The sequence below is a fragment of the Anguilla rostrata genome, chromosome 4, assembly GCF_018555375.3.
Source record: "Anguilla rostrata isolate EN2019 chromosome 4, ASM1855537v3, whole genome shotgun sequence".
Classification (NCBI taxonomy): Eukaryota; Metazoa; Chordata; class Actinopteri; order Anguilliformes; family Anguillidae; genus Anguilla; species Anguilla rostrata.
Genome location: NC_057936.1, coordinates 50,188,997 through 50,207,935, shown reverse-complemented (window position 1 = coordinate 50,207,935; position 18,939 = coordinate 50,188,997). Strand labels below are relative to the sequence as shown.

The 18,939-nt window shown below is 41.3% G+C and overlaps 1 protein-coding gene across 2 annotated transcripts; it reads right to left on the bottom strand.

The window, feature by feature from the left end:
- Positions 1-7: 7 nt before the first annotated feature.
- sgk3 (serum/glucocorticoid regulated kinase family member 3) lies at positions 8-18,773 on the bottom strand. 2 transcript variants are annotated; one of them, XM_064333016.1, is made up of 17 exons: positions 18,582-18,773; positions 12,497-12,726; positions 11,732-11,815; positions 10,566-10,638; positions 9,933-10,008; positions 9,300-9,375; positions 8,565-8,614; positions 7,610-7,667; positions 6,917-7,000; positions 6,671-6,802; positions 5,277-5,389; positions 3,396-3,432; positions 2,532-2,618; positions 2,128-2,223; positions 1,758-1,913; positions 1,150-1,239; positions 8-920 (listed from the first exon to the last, which is right to left on the bottom strand). In XM_064333016.1, the coding sequence occupies exons 2-17, from the start codon at positions 12,572-12,574 to the stop codon at positions 750-752; spliced, it is 1,461 nt and encodes a 486-aa protein (XP_064189086.1). In that variant the 5' UTR covers positions 12,575-12,726; positions 18,582-18,773; the 3' UTR covers positions 8-749. The 2 variants fall into 2 exon arrangements, with proteins under 2 accessions (XP_064189086.1, XP_064189087.1); XM_064333017.1 differs by lacking the exon at positions 18,582-18,773 and adding an exon at positions 14,309-14,631.
- Positions 18,774-18,939: the final 166 nt, after the last annotated feature.

Below are 18,939 nucleotides of genomic sequence, written 5' to 3'. Positions count from 1 at the left end.
CTGGATGTAGCAGGCTAATTCTTTTAATATGATAAACAAATGGGGATGAAGACATATTCATGTTCAAAAGGAAATTACAATTATATGCTTGTAACAAAAGTTGGCTTCTTACTAATGACTTCCTAGACAAAATTAGCTTCTTAAATCATAAAATTGTAATCTTACTTGAGGCTTGGTCATACTTATGTAACAGTTACTTCTGTCCACCAAAATACTATATACAAAAATATTTACACAGAAACCTAATAAATTCTTTTTAAATACAGCATCAAACACTATTTGATGTTAGGCACATTATGGCAAACAGGTGACCTCTTTGGTGGAGAAAAAAAATTAGTTTATGCAATTGCATTATTCATGCCTGCTAATTTATGCTAATTTAGTAATTTAAAAAAAATTGGAAGGTGATATCAATTTTCATTGCAGTACATTAAAATGAAAACCGTGATTATAAGGTATAAGTAAGTCATTTACAAAACAAATTTGGTTGAACATGTTAATATCTTGATCAAATATATATACATATATATTTTAAATATAATATGTTACATAAATACCATAAGATTAAAAAATGATATCCTGACACAGCCAGCTGTCCATACCATTTAGAAGTGTTATCTGACTACAAAGGCTTTGGCCATCTGTTGAAAGGAATTCATGTAGAAAAGGAATTATTCCCTTTTTTGTCACCTTCAATCTATAGCACTCAAGTAAGAAGAGAAAGAGAGAGATGTAGACATTGGGATCTTCTACATGAAGGCATCGTCTGAGGGTGGGGCATAAGAAAAGCCCAAGAAGGCATCATCAGCTTCCATTACACTGGCATTGACAATGGAATGTTCGGTGGAATAGCAGACAGAGTTTGGAACGGTTTCATCTGTGAATTCTGGATCAAAGTTTGCAATGTCATACTGAGAATTCTGTGAAGAGAGAGAAATAAAATAAAAAATTTATAAGGACAACACAAATCTAACAGCAGAAAATTCCAATCAGTACATCTCATTTAATTACTTCTGAAGCTTTTAGTAATACATAGAAATATGCCAAATGTTTATTTTTGGCATTCAGACTAATACTGCTTTCAACATAATATCAGTGCATGCTTGCTGTCTGTTACACACACATTTTGTCACAAATGTGTACACGTACCACATTTGGATTGAATGGGGGTGGAATCTTTTTCTGTTCTAGGTCCTCCCAGTTGATGGAGGAAAAGAAACTGTGACTCTTGACCTCAATCTGAAAAAAGGAGGACAAGAAAGTTAAATTTTCAGGTTTTCAAGCATGAAAAAAAAACAACAAGAAAAAATGGATATCTAACAAAAGGCAGATTATGAGAACTCTTACTACTTAAGCATTAAAAACACAGACATGTCCAGAGTTTAAATATAATTGAAATCACTACAAAGTCTTTGCGGCAAATAAAACATGTTTTGATATTTCATAGAATATTTAAAATTAAAAGTACAGAGCACATAACCATTTTGCATTGCGACAAATAAGAAAATTATTGGTTAAAACACAGGGTTACCCAGCTAAGGCTTTAAGCCTCTTTAAGTTTCTAACAATCTCTAAAGTGGGAGGCCAAATAAAGACAACTAACAAATTAATAACCGCTGGAAGACATCTCTTGAAGACCCCGTGGCCCTGGTGGTAAGCAGGCTTGAGAAGCCATGCAGTACACCACCACAGAGCCATTTGCATAGTCTTGTACCACAAGATGGAGCCATTCAGGTCAAATGCACTGTTTAACTCACGAAGTCCTCTCTGGAGCCTAGCCTCCTGGTCCGGTCCTTCTCCAGAAGAGCCTGCAGGATCGACCAGGCGCTGCCAGACGCCCCGGGCCGCATCACCAGCGCCTTGTGCAGGATGTTGTCATACATCTCGTGCGTGTCCCTGCTGTAGAACGGAGGCTACAAGAGAAACAATCCAGTTTAAAAGGGAGAAGAGAAAGTTCTGCAGGAACGTTTCACTTTCAAACGTGACAAAATGTTTTATTAGAACCTTGTTGTCTTGCTCATTGCATGTTCCAGCAGGGATTTCAATACAGACCGAAGGGCGGAGCGTCTGTTCAGAATTTTACACACACGTGAAGCAGGACTGTATTAGCAGTGAGCAGTCACTCACCAGGCCAAAGAGCATCTCGTAAAGGACAGATCCCAGGCACCACCAGTCCACAGTGTTGTCATATGGTTGCTTCCTCAGGACCTCTGGGGCTAGATACTGTATGCGGAACATGAGCACACAAATTACCGTGGGCCAGACTACCCCAAACGGAAACGAACGCCTGGGAATTGAAGTTTGAGCAATCATGTGAAATTTTACACGTCAGAAAAACTAACATTCACATGCTATGTATTTCATATACTGGATTGTACAGTGCCAAAAAGCTATTTACACACTAATTTAGAACTTCCAATTTTGTGAAAGGGATTTTTTTAAAGAACAGAAAATACACAACAAGGCACAGTGAACTCATTTGTTGGAAATACCTAGCCAATCTGATTTATGGAGAGAAAATGTTACTGTACCTCTGGGGTCCCACAGAATGTGGTTGTGGTATCAGCTTGGGAGATGCCCTCTTTGCACAGTCCAAAGTCAGTTAAAACTACATGTCCCTTTAAAAAAGCCAGATAGAGACCGTGTCAGACAGTGGCGTTTTCTAGACAAAGTGGCCCATTATCCTCAATATGAAGAATCTTTTGTTGCAGTGGAATGCCAGCCAGTGTGTACCCAGCTCAGCATTTCCTCTCATTCTCCACCGGATTCTTCAGTAAACACTTAAGCGTTAAACTGAAATCTAATCACAGCTGTTACCTTCCATTAATAAAACTGAAATAATTCTCCAATTCTCCTTTTTTAGTGGAGAAAATTGGATTTAATACACAAGTGTATTTTTCGCTATGTTTACTCACTGTTTGAGCTTTGAGCCAGATCTGGTACTCCAGCATGGAAGTAACACATAATTATTACTCTTGTTTTTATCACCAATGCTTTCTGACAAGACATGTTTTTGCAAGATTACATTTTTACAACACCCATTTAAATGTTTGGGCAGTTTTCTTTGCAGTATTTTCAAGCAGAACATTTTTCTGGAAAGTTTTTCACCAACACAAAGGCAGTGTACCACCAAGATTAAAACTGCAGTGGTAGCAATATTTAATTATGAGAATAGAAAGTACAGGATTCATTTACCTACTTTACTACCCAGTGCCATATTAGAATCCTCAAAACTGGGTCAAAACAGTGGACCAATGGACAAGAGTCTCAACAATTAATATAAAAACAACCAAAAAGAGTATTAAACCACTGGACCATTGTAAGCCTTTGTTCAGTTGAACATCATTTACATCATTTACTACATAATAATAAATACAAAATGTTATTCTGCTTACTTCGTGGTCAAGTAGAATATTTTCCGGTTTCAAATCCCTGAAAAGAAAAATCCCATTAAAAGCAAATCAATTCTCCATTCACACTCATTTTAGACTAGGTTGGGACTGTTTACTCGAACAAATGAATAGCCATCTGCAGATTCTAAATTGCTTAGAAAAATAATGTAATCGTAAATGATGACTGTGGGACAGCGTATTTAAACTTAATAGTTTCTATTTAGCATGTCTCTCTGGCTTGTCACAGAAGCATTCACACGCTGTTGGGTAGCAGCAGGGAACGGGCTGAAGCTGAAGCTGAAGCTGGGTTCTTCAGTAAAGCTGCCGATGTCCCAGCCCAGCTCACCGGCTTTAATCCTTTTATTATTTTTTATTATTTTTAGGTGAGAAAAGTTGCACAGGCACTCATAACCATTTCAATGCTATATCAATAAGCTAGCTAAAATCATGCTCAAATGTCATAAAATTGTGTTTTCGTATGTTATCAAGTCTGTTTAACTGGCATCATAGCAATAGTGTCAGTCAACACAGCAAGTACATAAGCGAGAGAATTGTGTTATTGCTTTAAGCTTTTACTTCATAATATTTAATTATTTGGAATCAAAAGTAACATTAGCTTTACTACTGTAGTACTTGGGCACATGTGCACACATGTAAATACACACACACACACACACACACACACACACATATATATAGATGAATGGCTCTATATTGTAACAGCTGTGGCAGGGATCAGGCGAGGCTCAAACTGGGGTCTCTGGGGGGAGGATGCACTAACCACTGCACTAAAAATGAATTCACTGTTAGCGGAGAGGTCACGCAGCCTCAGGAGTGGATTGCAACAATATTCTGTATTCCTTTCAGTCTGGCTACCTTAAAGCTAGCTAACAATACTGCCAGGTTGAGTCTGGTCACACAACCAGACATCAATTAAAACTAAATTTAAAAAATTAAGTTTCAATAAATATGACTGATAACATAAAACCCACAATCAACCATTTACACATGATTTTGTCATTTTCTTGGTCTAAAATAAAATACTGTTTTTACATTTATTGCTAAAGTGAGTATTCATCGCTTTGTAGCTCATATTTTGTTGTTTTTGGAAAGGAGACGGATAGCTGTCGGGTACTCATTCCTGTCCTGATGTGTGAAGTAAGGCCAGGGGGAAATGCTCTGTGACACTTTTAAGTGGGTCTGCTGCTGTAAAACAGTCTTTAGGCATCCCCGCCCCCCCCTCCCAAAATAAATAAATAAATAAAACTTGAGCACTTGAGTAATCGCAAGGACAAATCAGCTTCTCATCATGTAGAGAAAACAGTAAAACACCCCAACCCTATTTTAGTCCATTGACATTTTTTTCTGACAATCACCACAGGTTAAGGACATACTCTGCCAAACCATGCATTCATCATCAGTCTCTTCACATATACAGCACATAACTGCTTGCAAAAAGTAGCCATTTTGTTTTTTGTTGAAAAAAATATGAAGCAAATGAATGTTAAAGGAGGACAGATATTTCAGACTTGTGTATGGGGAAATATTTCAGGCATGTGCAGCGAAAGCTTGGTCACGCTACACACCACATCTCAGCACGTGTAGTACATTCACAGAAAAGATGGGGGGAGGGGAGACGTGTATAAATCTCAGGACAGTCAACAGTAAAATCCTGTCTGCAAAACCTTCGAGCGTGGGTTAAACATTCATTGCACCAGACACTTGGCTAGTGGAAAAAAAGCTCTGCAGAAGAGGCCTACAGGAAACCTACCAGCCCTGACATGGATGACTAATTTGTCCACTCAGAGTGTCCCGTCATGTATGCTGTTAACCCTTGCTTGGCTACAGTGACAAGGAATCAATTCTAACAAGTGTTCTATTTACCTGTAAACAATGTTCAGGGAATGCAAATAGCCCAGCGCGCTTGCCATTTCTGCAATGTAGAACCTTGCTCTGGGTTCTGGAAAGGTCCGTTCTCTTTGGAGGTGGAAGAAAAGCTAGAACCAAACAGAAAAACAAAATGGTAAAGGCAGCCCCTGCTGTAAATATAAACTCAAATTGTTTTACCCTCTCCCTGAACTACAAATGACATAAGGGTAAATTAGGTTTTCATTTTATGATTACGTGTTCCGCATTTGATCTGTCAGTCAAAGCAGTTTTTTTCACAAGCTAAAGCCTACCATACCTACACAAATAAGAAAGACTGGATCTTTGTTATGTAAATAAAAGATGTGCATGTCAGAAGAAACGTCTCAAGATTTAATCCTATGTATTTTGACGCCGGGACCGATAATGACCTAGATGACATCTCCTTCAAAAAAGAGAATAACATGCATGCAATTCCTCTGCATTGTTTGGGTGTGAAGTGAATGCCATCATCAATGGCTCCAATGCGTTTGTCACACTACAATAGACTGCCCTAGACAGAGAGATCATGAAGTGGCTTTGCGTGTCTGGAATGGCATTCACTGACGGGCTCGTTTCAAGCATTTGCTCACGCAGCTCAAACTGGCGCACGCGCATTTTAACCTGAGCGGGGATCTCTCGCTACCAGCCCTCTTTCTGTTCAGTTCATATGCGGTTCAAAATGAAGCTAACACCATCATGGCCTAAACAATGTCGTTTGAATTCCATTCTTTTATAATCTGGACCACCTATGCAAATGTTCTTGGTTGTAGCAAATAAAGCCTATCCTGTGAAGAGGATGCAAAACAGGAAGAAAGACTCTGACGTCAGTAGTAAGCAGGGGTGAGTTAAGGCCTTGCTGTATAGACACTCGTTCACATGACACAGAAAGACCATCTTCAGCATTTTTATGGTGAGGGACAGACTGCTATCCTTGTGTATTTTTTCCACTTTATTTACACAAGGAGAATGCAGAGAGGGCAACAGATAGAGGAGGAATCACCGTACGGAAAGGGCCGCGGCAGGGAACTGAACCCCTGGCAACACGAGCGGACTGGTATACGAGCGGAGTCCCCACAGACTGCTAATCACAAACTTCCCATCTTGAGCATTTTAAAAGGAAAGGCAGGGGGACTGCATTCAGCTTATGCCCCAGCTGTCCATCAAACCTGCCTTGTTTCCATACCGGTGGGGTGTGAAGATGAACTCTGCAAGCATTCAAGTGGGAACATTTGCATTTGCGTCCAGATGACATTCCAACCGTAAATCAAACCCGGGAGCAGTAGACAGTGCACTTCCTCTCTTGGGCCAATCTAGGTTTTACCCAACATGTGACTTGCCGACATCACACCCACATGTGTGAAAATACTCACCTCTCCACCATTGACAAAGTCCAAGACAAAGTACAGTTTGTCTGCAGTCTGGAAGGAATAATGCAGCCCCACCAAGAAGGGATGCTTCACGTTCTTCAGCAGCACATTGCGTTCGGCCATGATGTGTTTTTGCTGGTAGAGAAGAAGATGCGTGTGAATGGGGTGAAATGAGAGCCCTGCACAACAGGAGGGCTAACGGCTAAATGGGCAAAATGGTCCTCGACTGGGATCACATTCAAATGTCACCTCTCTCCTGTTCAGAATGACTCTCTTCTGCAAGACCTTGATTGCGTAGAACTTCTCGTCCCTTCTGCATTTGGCGAGAAAGACCTAGATAGGAAAGAGAGTCGGTTTGCACAATCGGCGAGGCTGGAATGAACAGCGGGACTGTCAAATACCAGAACTGAACATGGTCTCGCTTCCCTAAAGGAATATCCCTGAAATTGGCACATGCAGAACCAAAAGAAAAGTGAAGTGCCACATGGCTATGGCTACAAGTAAACATTTTTTTTCTATGTGCCGTAGAGTATGTAATTTCCCCTTTAACCTGGTTATGCTTGTCGATGACAAGAAAACATACACAGCACAGAACTCGCGTGAACATCTGCTTTTAAAACAAATTATGTGCTAGGATCAAGAAGTAAGACTTAATTAAAGAGTGTTAAGAAACAATATTATTTTATAGTTTACAGTAGTGTTTATCAGTCTCAGTGCCTCAGAGCTCAGTCCTGGTGAACAGGGTATGCTGGATTTCATTTTCACTCAAAACTTAACAATCAATGAGAGCATTTGATTATACAGTTAACTTGCCTCATATGGTTTCTTGGGTCTAAGTTGGTTGTTGATTTTAAAATAAAAAAACAAGCAGAACCAGAAATCCACCAGGACCACATCTGAGAAACACTGCAGCAATTAATGAGTCATCAGCTGAACACATACCTTGCCAAAACTCCCCTTCCCAATGACTTTAAGGAAGTCAAAGTCTGTGGGCTTTGCACTGTAATGATCAAAAACACTCAACTGAGATTCTGAATTTTTAAGGATTTATTTCCACACTATAAATTACAGCTTGTAATTATATTTTAACAATAAAAACAAATTATATCATAAAACATATATTTACAATAGCATAGTTAATTTAAAATTTTACTCATGTTCAACATTTTCAATATATAGCAAATATAAAATGATCATTGCTCAATGTTCACCCCAAACAATTCTCTCAATTATGAATTAAGAGGAACCTGAAATAAGCAGTAACATATCATCAGGGACTAATTCACTTAAATACCTTTTTGTATTGTGTTAGCATGTTGCACTCTGCTATAACTGGCCTCACCACAATAACTATGTGCAATAATTTATTTAATGGACGCTACTGGAACATACCGCTCACAAGTACGTAACTAATGATGCAGGGAATAGCTATGCAGCAGTGTCACTTCGAGTGACGGCTCTGTTATGTAACGCTGCCTTTGAAAGCACTGTGAATTGTTTTGACCTTTACACCTCGCAGAGTCAAGCCTTGTACTGGGTCGTGATATTTTTCAGTCAGGTGAAAATCACATTATAGATCAAATCTGGCTGTACAGCACTCCACAAAGTGAGAACGTAATCTTATTAAAAAAAACCTCTCCAGGTGCTGTGGAACACAGAAATCTGTCAGCTATGTTCAGTGTAGTACGTATATGACCTGTGTGACGCTCCACGTAAGCGAAAAGCGCATGCGATGGGCAGGCACATACACCATGTCTGAACCGCAAGCAAAAATAAGCATTTAATCCAGACAAATGTTTTGCCAAACACTATTTGTTTTGTCTGAAATTAAATAAGATCAACAAGTGAAGCCCTGCTTTCAGACTGTAAAAACAGACAGGAGGAATACAAAGCTTACAGAGGGTTTCCAGAGGGTCCCAGGTTAATATTGCGGGAGGTAGGGCTTTTCTAGAAGAAAGAAAAATTAAAATGAGCATATTTTGTGAGAAACGTGTACCATACCTTATGTGTGTGGGCCTAATAGTTTGGATATGTGAACCCTGGTGCATGTCTTCAGGAGTGGCCATACATTCAGCATTACATACTGAGCCAGAGTTGATATGGAAAATACAATAAATACACAACCCACAAAGGAACTGCACTAAACCATCTGAAGGGCATTAGATGTGTATGTCTGAGCACAGGGTGACTGAACCACAGAGCTAACATTCCCACCAGCTGCTTAAATCCTGGACTTAACCAACCGCCGTCTTGACTGGAACCCGTTTCAATTTGAGCCCTGTCTGCAGACTGCTGGCTGCTCAAAGAAAGCAGGAAGCCCTGCTGAACTGAACTTCTTCAGGGCCAGACCTGAGCCGTCACTACTTAATTCACATTCCCCCACAGCTTATATTTCCCTGGGCAGTTGGGTAACATACAAAATAACAGGCATGGAACAGCATTTACATCACACTGCATAACACCCTGACAGCTGTATCCTAACTACCACTTAATTATATTACGCTTAGTAAAACTGAACTAATCTAATATGATGTGGGTTTGCATTGCATTCGTTTTGTTGCACAACAACCTTGTTACAACCTCGTAGAGCATTACAGCTACGTACAGCAAGTGTCTTGACAAAGCCACTTACTTTATCATCTTCATCCTCGGAGGCATCTGAGAAGTTTTTCGATTTGTCCATCTGAAGAAAGTCAACGACATCGGGACTATGGGACAGAAGTGGAAAAGCAGTCACATGGCAGACATTTTCCACACAGTCTCTTTTTAATAAAGTTTCAGAAAGTCCACAAAGTATTTTCTCTTGAACTTGAGTATTAAACAATGTTTAAGTTCATAAATTTCCTTGTTCACGTGACCCAAGAGATTTACCAAAAGTGTCTACACCACATCTGGTTAATAAATGTACTTTTTATACATCCAGGAAAAAAAACAATATTCCAGTGCTATTTTTTTAAGTACTTACTATTTTACAGTTAGAGACAGTATGGACAGAACAAAATGGGGGTGAGCTGCTGTGAAACGGCATTCATACCATCGTTACAGTAATTGTAATAGGAAAAACAGTTTTCAAAAGGTTTCAATCTTTAATTTAAGTTTTTTTTAAAAGATAATCTAATCTTCAGTATGTAGTTAAAAATCAATTATGCAATAGTGCATCCCAAAACAACAGTGTTAGTGATATCCTTCTTCATCATTCTTCATACATGGTGAAACTTCAGTGCCAATTCAACAGTACAGGAAAAACACACTCAAATGTACTTACTGGTTACTAAGTTCGGGATGGGAGACTATCCTCTGGATGAATTCATGGAGTCCAGTTCTTCTTTGTTTTATAAACCCTGATGAGGAAGACTTTAATTAACACATACAATACCTTCACCTCATATAGACTTTGCAAAAAGACTTCAATGAACACAAAACCAGGATAACATTGCATTCATAGTTTTACTGTAAAAATTTATAATTTTCCAGGATCAGCCAAGACCCACAAGAGAAAGAAAATGTCACAGTTTTCCAAGCAAATAATAATACAAATTACATTAAGAACACCCAAAGGAAAATTTCTTCAAGTCCTTTCCAAAAATAGTCAGTATTCATCAGTGTAGCTATCTGAGACATTCAAACTGTGGTAGAGGGTGTATGGTGCCAATTCCTGATGCTAAGTTGAAAATAATTCAATGAGATCATTTGTCCTAGCATAATAAATATTTATGCATCGGCACAAATGTAGACAAATATTTGGAACTGCTTGTATTTCCATGTCTTCACATTACCAGTAATCCAATTTGTTGAATCCACATGATATCATTTTCTCCAAATAACATTAATTTATTTTGGCCGAGTCAAAAAAATGCAGCATTGTCCCAGAAAAACGCAACATGTAACTACTGTGTACCTGGCTCAAAATTGTCCCCAAATATTCTCTTAGCTGGGATCTTCAGGTTCATGGAAGGAAACTGCTTTCTTAACTACAGAGGAAAAACATGAAGACGTTTAACAACAAGTATATGAGCAAGGGCAAGACGTGCTGAGAATCTGTGCAATCATAATGACAACCTTCAAGTTTACCCATTATGGAATCAACAAGACCACATGAATCTCTACAGACTTCCATTGCAGGGTGTAGTGTGTTATAAGTTAATTGATGTTATTATTGATTAATAAATAATCTCATCACTGGTAGGAACCACACAATTCAAAGGTGCTAACCACACCACTTCTTCACTATGCAAATGGCTCCATTATTTGAAATAGCGGATCCTTGACTTTTGCCCCTTCCCACAGAAAGGTCATCTAACCAAACACTAAAATGTTTTTCTCAATTTGTTTCCTACATCGCCTTCCTTTTACTGGCTTCCATCTGTGTGACTGTACTGTGCACGGATCAGACCAGATCAGGTCTTGAATCTGGAATGAGCCGGCTGTGGTGTTCAGTTGCACCAATCACACTTATGGAGAGTGGGAAACAGGGATCCTGCCCTCAACATTACAACACCACCTCCTACAGACTCTGTGAGTCTGGCCTACACACTCATTTAGCATGGCTTAGCTCTGAATAACACAGGATAGTCACTCATTAGCCATAGAGTAAACAAAGGCCTCAAAATATTGAAAGGCATCTCTTCTGCAACAGCTCTGGTGAGTCTTGCTTTACAGTATGTCAAATTTAATCAATCCACCCATTCAAATGAAACACCCCCCCTCAACAAAAACAATCTTCCCATCGCTTTCAATGGCTTACACGCAGGTCGGATGACTTTGGTATATTTGCTCACGTCTATTCACATCGCTGGTCTCGCCCAAGACGAGATGAAATTCTAAATTTATTTCCATAAAGTGGTCAGATGTAACCACGCCCCCCCCCCCCTCACGCTAACACTCGCACGACTGAGTAATTGAAGATGTCCTCGGTCGGACTCTAGGCTTATATGCGTGTGTGGTCTCTCATGCTGTTGCCTTGAGGCTCCTGCACTGAGGGGGAGGCCAACACAACCACTGTTGCACTGTAAACATTATGAGGCAGGTTCTTCGCTCCTCTACGATTCAGTTCTGAAGGCTCACCGTGTTGTAGAGTTTGTCGAACTCTGCGTATCTCCTGAAGACGAACCATTCGTGCCTCCCGACGCTGACCATGACTTTGTAAACCTGAAAAAAGAGAAAGGAACGGATGGGCCGACAAGACCGGGCTTTCCAGACGACACGGGCCGACATGAAAGTGCACTGTAACGTTCTGAGATGTGTCATCACGGCCCTTATGAGGAACTGTCCACGCTTATGGATTTTCTATTATTTTACAATCCCTCCCACGGTAGTAATGGGCCCCTGTGGGGAGCACGGTGACTGTTGACTCTGCCGGCACAGTGTGTTCCCTCTCACCCCACAGCTCTTACGAAGACCAGTGCTGGAATGTAACAGCATTGCTACACTCAGGAATTTGTGTGCAGCGTGTTTCATCCTGGCCTGGTGGCGCATGCCTTATGTTTTCGAGTTTGTTTCAGGGATGACATTTATTCACAAACATTTGGCAATTCTTCCATTTCAAATGTGCCCGGCTCATATTTCGGCATAAATATTTTGGTGAGGTTTCCAGAAACCTTCCACAAACGAATTAAAACTGAATGCTGAAAAAAAAAAGGAATTCTGTGTTTCAACAGGTGTGACGCACCGACTCGAGACAAAATGCCACTGTTGTAGCTGCGCTCTGTTTGAGACGGGCAGACACGTCACGCACTGGAGCTGGGAGTGTTACAGAGGGGCCCGCGGCTCCGCGCGCTAGCCTTGCTCAAAGGGCCCGGCTCCGCGCCGAGAGGTGGCGCTCGTACTCACGGTGAAGCGCTTCTTCTTGTCCCTCTGCTCGTTGTAGCAGGGGATGCTGACGTTGGGGCAGCTGGCGTGCTCCTCCATGTCGCGGGGCTGGTCGGGCGGGCGGGCGGGGGGGGCGGAGCAGAGCGGAGCGGGGTCACAGAGCTGGGCCTTGTTCTTCAGCAGCGGGACAGGGTGTCGCCAGCGCACGGAGCACACGAACAGCAGCCCAATCCCATCCCGGTTCTGCGCTCCTGGAAGGGGGGGGGGGGACAGACAGGGTAAACTGTAGAAAGTAAAAAAGTCTGCGCCTCCCGCAGCTGGAGCCCAATCCCCTCCGGTTTTCGCGCGCCGCTTCCTGGAACTGGGGAAGTTTGCCGTGACTGCGGCCGGAGCTGAACGGGGTCGGTGATCACGCTCCTGACGGGGAACGAGCTTCACGCTCTCCCTCTGTCTCTCTCTGTCTCTGTCTCTCTCTCTCTCTCTTCCCCCCCTCCCCCTACAGGGCAGAACAGGGTGTTTCCACAGCCTCGCTCACCCCTCTCACCCTCCCGCTCTCCCGGACGCGTGCACACCGCTCACTGCGCTCTCTCAGAGAGCAGGTCGTTTTTAGATAACCTTCTACTAGCGTTTGAAGTGTCCAGCACTCAGGCACAGTGAAGACCCCACCGTGGCTATGTGGCAGGGACCCCCAGTCAGAGCCGGCTGCTGCCACGTTAACTCCGCTCCGCTACAAACGCTGGGGCTGAGTACCGGGGATCTCAGACAAAGAAACGTAAACACACACAGAATTTCAGCGATGGCGTGATGGGTTACACAAACAAACTAAGGAGAAACTGTCATTTAAAACAGGAAGAAAGGCCAGGAGGGAGTGGAAGAGAAACACTCTGGCCCGAAGGTCGATTACAAAACGAGTCAAATCAAATGGGAACCGTGTGGCCGTCTATTTCAAAAGCGTGACATGATTTCTTCATCTCTGGATGTCCCACTTCACCCCCGTGGGACTCAGACAACACTGTTGTGTGCCGGCATTACGTGGCTATTCCCAGCTCTCTGGGCAAACAGTACACACAGCCGAAGAGGCAGCCAGGAGGCATTTTAGACCTGTGAACCTAATTAGGCACAAACTCCTCAGCAGCTATAGAACTCCCGTTCTGAAACGCGTCCAAACTGCAATTAGCCTAAGAGATGAGCTACAAAAGGAAACTCACAGTCAGATGATCTTCGTTAAAAAAAGGTGGTGCACATCCATTTATGTGAGAAAAATGGGTATGTCACCAGAATGCGACATAACAGGCTCTCTCACATACCGAAGCTATGGTGGTTCATCAGGTACTGCCAGAGAAAAACTGTCACTTTCGCAATCAACTGGAAGTTACAAATAATGTATAAACCACAAAATATGGTCAGTCTCAGTGGTCTAGACCGGACTGCTAAACGAATGAGCTGGAGTTTAGTCCAAGTGACCACAGCAACTGCTTCTCAGAATTAAAGCTTGCCTCAACAACAGATGGATCTGTCCTACCTCAAATTACCGCCTTCTCTGCTGCAAACGACTCTTTTCAGGTGGTCAGGTGTGCCCACACCGTATCGCCAGTTGCCTGAATGGACCAGTACTGACTTGCACAAATACTTAGCGGCATGGAGAAAGAACACTCCTGCTGGGCCATTCAGAGTGCGCTGGTGCGCATTCATGCCCAAGCATGCAGAGAAATCTCACCACGCCAAGCGAGGAGGAAAAAAATGCATTCAGACTATACAAAACTCGCTCAGAACACACCAAAGCAACAAGACACAAAAGAGCAGGCTTAACAAAAATAAAATAAAATAACTTACAGGTGCTTTTTGCTCCTCTGCATACGCTCTCAGCCATACGATTCTTTGGCATGACTCAGTCTTACCTTCCCTGACTGGGAAGCACAGCCTTGTGAGTTGGCACTAAGAGGCAGGTTTTTCCGTATGGAGGCCAGAGAAGGTGTACACGTCTCAAGCCACGGAGCATTTGCATGTGGTGCTTTAGGTAAATAATGCAGACCAGTTTCGCGGCTTCTTCCGGCCAGCAACCAAGCTATGTGCCCTGGGAGGACTGTGGGGCAGAGGTTACGACGTAGCCTGATACAGAGCAGTCCATCGGTTCTCACAGCAGTTAAAAATGTTGATGTTCAAATCAGCTCACACAAAAGCCACCTTGATGCAAGGGCCATTTCCTTCCCCAAACTGAAGATTCTACACAAAAAACCCTGCACGGATGCGTGCGGTACTGCTGCAGGGGATCTGAAAGTCGAGTTCATTAATAAAAGGAAGTAGAGCACTTTTAGTTCCCAAATTCATACACCCGTAGCCTTTGTTTTGTTAACGCAGTGTGGTGCTGGCCTAGATTTTTAGCCTTTCTTTGTCACGTTTTCAACAGCCATCACCAGCAAGAGAGGGCTGACACTGCCATCCTCTCTCACTGGTAAATTTTTGATGATGTTTTTTTAATTCTAAGAAATTATTTTTACTCCCTCAGCTGTATTTTCTTTACATTAACAGATCTATTTCAATAAAATTTCTGAATTTACAGCAGCAGAGAAGGGGGTTGTTTGGGAGGTGAGCCAACAGGAACACACTCCTTTAGACAACATTTCAGCTATCCACCAGATGTCTCTCAGCACTCTGAGGCGTTGCTTCATCTTAAAATAGGTGCATAGCTACACTGGTAAAATCTTTCACACAAATTCAATGAAACACTCAGAAGCAATTGTATCCGTTTCCTCAAGTAGAGCATCCATAGTCTTCCAGAATTTCACTCTTTCAACCAAGGGGGCCCAAATATGGATGTGAACTAAGATTAAGATTAAGATCCTGGAATCCAGTGATTGTACAGGAAATCATAAAGATACACGTTTGAAAGTCTTTAACAGGCTGGCCTGTGTAGTACTGCACTTAAACAGAAAATTACAAGAGAGGTATCACAGAATCCAAAACTGAACTAAAAAAATAGCTCATGTTCAGAAAAATAACTTTGTTTCCAGAGTTTAAACTTAATGACAGCTAACTAATGTATAAGAAAATATGAGATATGAGACTTATAACTTATAGCTTATTACTTTGTGAATGTTAGGGTATGTAGTGAATGTTAGGGTATGGGTTAGGGTGAATGTTAGGGTATGTAGTGAATGTTAGGGTATGGGTTAGGGTGAATGTTAGGGTATGTAGTGAATGTTAGGGTATGGGTTAGGGTGAATGTTAGGGTATGTAGACCTGCATTAAAATCAATAGGAATTTCGTATTTATGCAGGTAAAGCATTTGGTATGTTCAAATAGACATGCTGAGAGATTATAACAACCTTTCCATGTTTCAAAAAAAAAAAAAAAAACAAGCCTCTGCAGACCTAGGCCTAAAAGGCTGTTATTCCAGTGGTTTGCTCTTTAACCAGGTGGAAGTGTGAGGAACCGTGCATAAATCTGTGGAGATGTGAAAACCCCTGTGGGTACTGCTCTGTGCCTGCTGCCTGCTGCCTGCAGCGGTTCAGAAGAGACCGCACCAGAACCGTGTGGCCCTGCCGACCGCCGGCAGCCTCGCCAGAACCTTCCCGGGCCCGCGCCTGTCACACGCCTAGACAGGTGTCTCTGTGGCACAGCGGCCGTTGGTCCTGGAAATGATGAGGTCACCTCTGAACCTGATGGCCTTTCCCCAGGAGCTACACACACACACACCATATGGAGAATACAGCCCCACATAAAAACTAGCGGATGTTCATGAAAGGTAACAATAGCAGCAGGATAATAAAAAAAGCCTAACTTTACATGATGTCATACGTTTTTGTTTGTTTTGCTAATTCCTTGCCTGTCCCATCCTCAGAATGCGATATTTGGGCTTCCTCCAGGAGAGGAACATGGGAGGACAGTATAAGTGCAGCTGGGAAGGGGTATGAGCCATACTAAAGAGCTAGGATCATTAGCTAAATGAGCTTTGCCGCATACCACTCACAGCAACTTTGGCCTCAGTTACAGTACAGGGGGGAGAGGGAAGGGGGGGATCTTCAGTAAAAATGCTGCCACCTGCATAACGTGCATTAAGATTCCTGGATTCCAGGTTTTTTCAGCCCACTTTTGAAAAGACTGACCCATGTTCAAATGCCAAAAAGAAAGCCTGCCTGCTGGGAGAGCTACATTAACTCTTGTAAGCCCTTACAGCCTGCAGCGTTTCATTTCTAAAATGGAAAATTAAACCAAAGAGTGAGGCTAGAACTTAAAGAGCCAGGTATTTCTCCAAGCAACACAGCAATTTATTGAAATCATTTCATATCACTGGACAACACAGAACTTCTGTTGAACCATTTTGTGATGCAGCCCCCTTGTTCCACATTTCAAATATGTATACACTCCACATACAAATTATTTATCAGAAGGAGTAATACATTTCTGACCATGACTTGCTTTAAAATTAAGTGTCCCATCTGTTCAGGACACACATAACATAGACAGTGCAACATTTAGACTATACTGAGGGTACATTTGATCAACAAGCAACATAATCTGTGGCACACTGCATTACCAGTTACTCTTAATTTAAAAAAATTAAAGCCACATTAATTCACACATCAAGGATTGGGATTATTAGGTGCAGAAGCACACAGAGATTCATTAAAATGTACTGCAGCTGCGATAGACTAAATCACTGAGCTCAGACCATTCTAATATCTTCCCATCACTGCTAGTTTGTTAGTTATTTAACAGTATGGTCAACGTAACACCGAGTGCACGGAAAAGTGGTCATAATTACTGTAATTATTCTCTTGCCTAAAATAAACAGTAGACCTGAAATTACATATTTTGGCTCTTCAGTCTTGGAAAAAAAAAATCACAAAAAATTTACAACACCCCCAACACACACACATACAAAAGCTCTTTAAACAAATTCAAATTTAGAAAATCTGACGCATCTAAATGAATGTACTGTGAACAAGGAAAGATCAGTAAATGAATTATTGGCAAAGGAAAATTACCTTCTGCATTGCAGCAAAAGCAATAACACAACTGCAGCTATTTTATCAGCAGTACTTAACACAAGTGGACCAAGAACTAAACGAGTATATCATATGTGACATTTTAATTGGCCAAGTAAAATACAGTAAAACATTTTCACAATCAAAATTTGGATATAGTACACTTCTATGACAACTACTCAAAACTACTACCAATACACTGAACATAGCCTAGATAATGTCTTCATTTCACTTTATACAAACAAGCAATGTTCCAGTAGTATGGAAAGGAAACATGGAAGAAGTTGTAGCGTTTTCTGCGTAAACACGTGCAGTATTTTTTGCAGTTCAAGTAACTTGCTTCGTTAGTATTCCAAAGTGAATCACGACTCAAGTAAACCATGACTTCAATCGTCAAGCGTATTCGCTTATCTACTGGATACAAATATGCTATGTAGCTAAAACATCTCCTTTTTAGAATATCGTAACAAATCATATTATAAAACTGTTTTAGTCTCATCAATTCTTAATATGACACTAGACCTGCTAGTGTTACATAAACAGACCTCATTATTTGCAACAGATATTCTCAAAGTAATTATGTTAATTTACAGTATATCTTAAAATGACCACTTTTTCCATCGCCGACAGTGAATACTGTAATCCCGATTAACCCTCAATACACAATTCGCTATCAAAAGTCAGGTACTTTCCTGGACTAGTGCATCTCTTCGACAGAACTGAAAGGTATCAAAATACGTGGAAGGAAAAACTAATATTTGGTTGTTACCAAACCTTGGTAAATGAGCGAGTTGTTACATCAAACCGAAAATGTAAGAAAGTAAGAAACTTTCTAGCTAGTAAAAATAGTTTTCTACTTTGTCTGGAAAATGATTACCAATTGCTCAACATGACACCTCAACGTTACGTTAGCCATTTATGTACAATTTAACAGTTTAAACAGGGCATTTAAGTATATCAAGCTTCCAAAATTCTACTTTGTAAGGAAAATAATGGAAGTGGTGCTGTTATAATCGGTAGTCATCCAGCAAGCTAGTCGGCTAAAAGCCACGCACAGGAACATTATGTAACTTTCCTAGCTAGCAAATCTTAGCTAAGTTTGTAGCAAGTAAACTTACCTTTTCTTATTTTCTAGCTCTTCGCAATTAGTATACTTCACTATCTTGCAGATATCAAAGGGAATGGGAATTCATTTAATTCTGAAAAAATACTAACGTTATGCGTTTATTTGTTAAAGCAGAACTTCCGACCATCCATCCCCGTGCTAAACACTGTCAAACGCCCGGCAAAGCAGGAAACATTAAAACGTTTATTCTGAAAGTTCCATTCAAATTAGTCACGGGACAAAACTTCAAGTGGGAAGAAAACAGAGGGAGTGAAAAGGGGAAACAGCAGTCTCTAGTGGCAGATCCATGACCTAACGTGTGTTTTATAACTGCAGCGAAATACTGTATTGTCACAGTTCAGTGTCAGTCT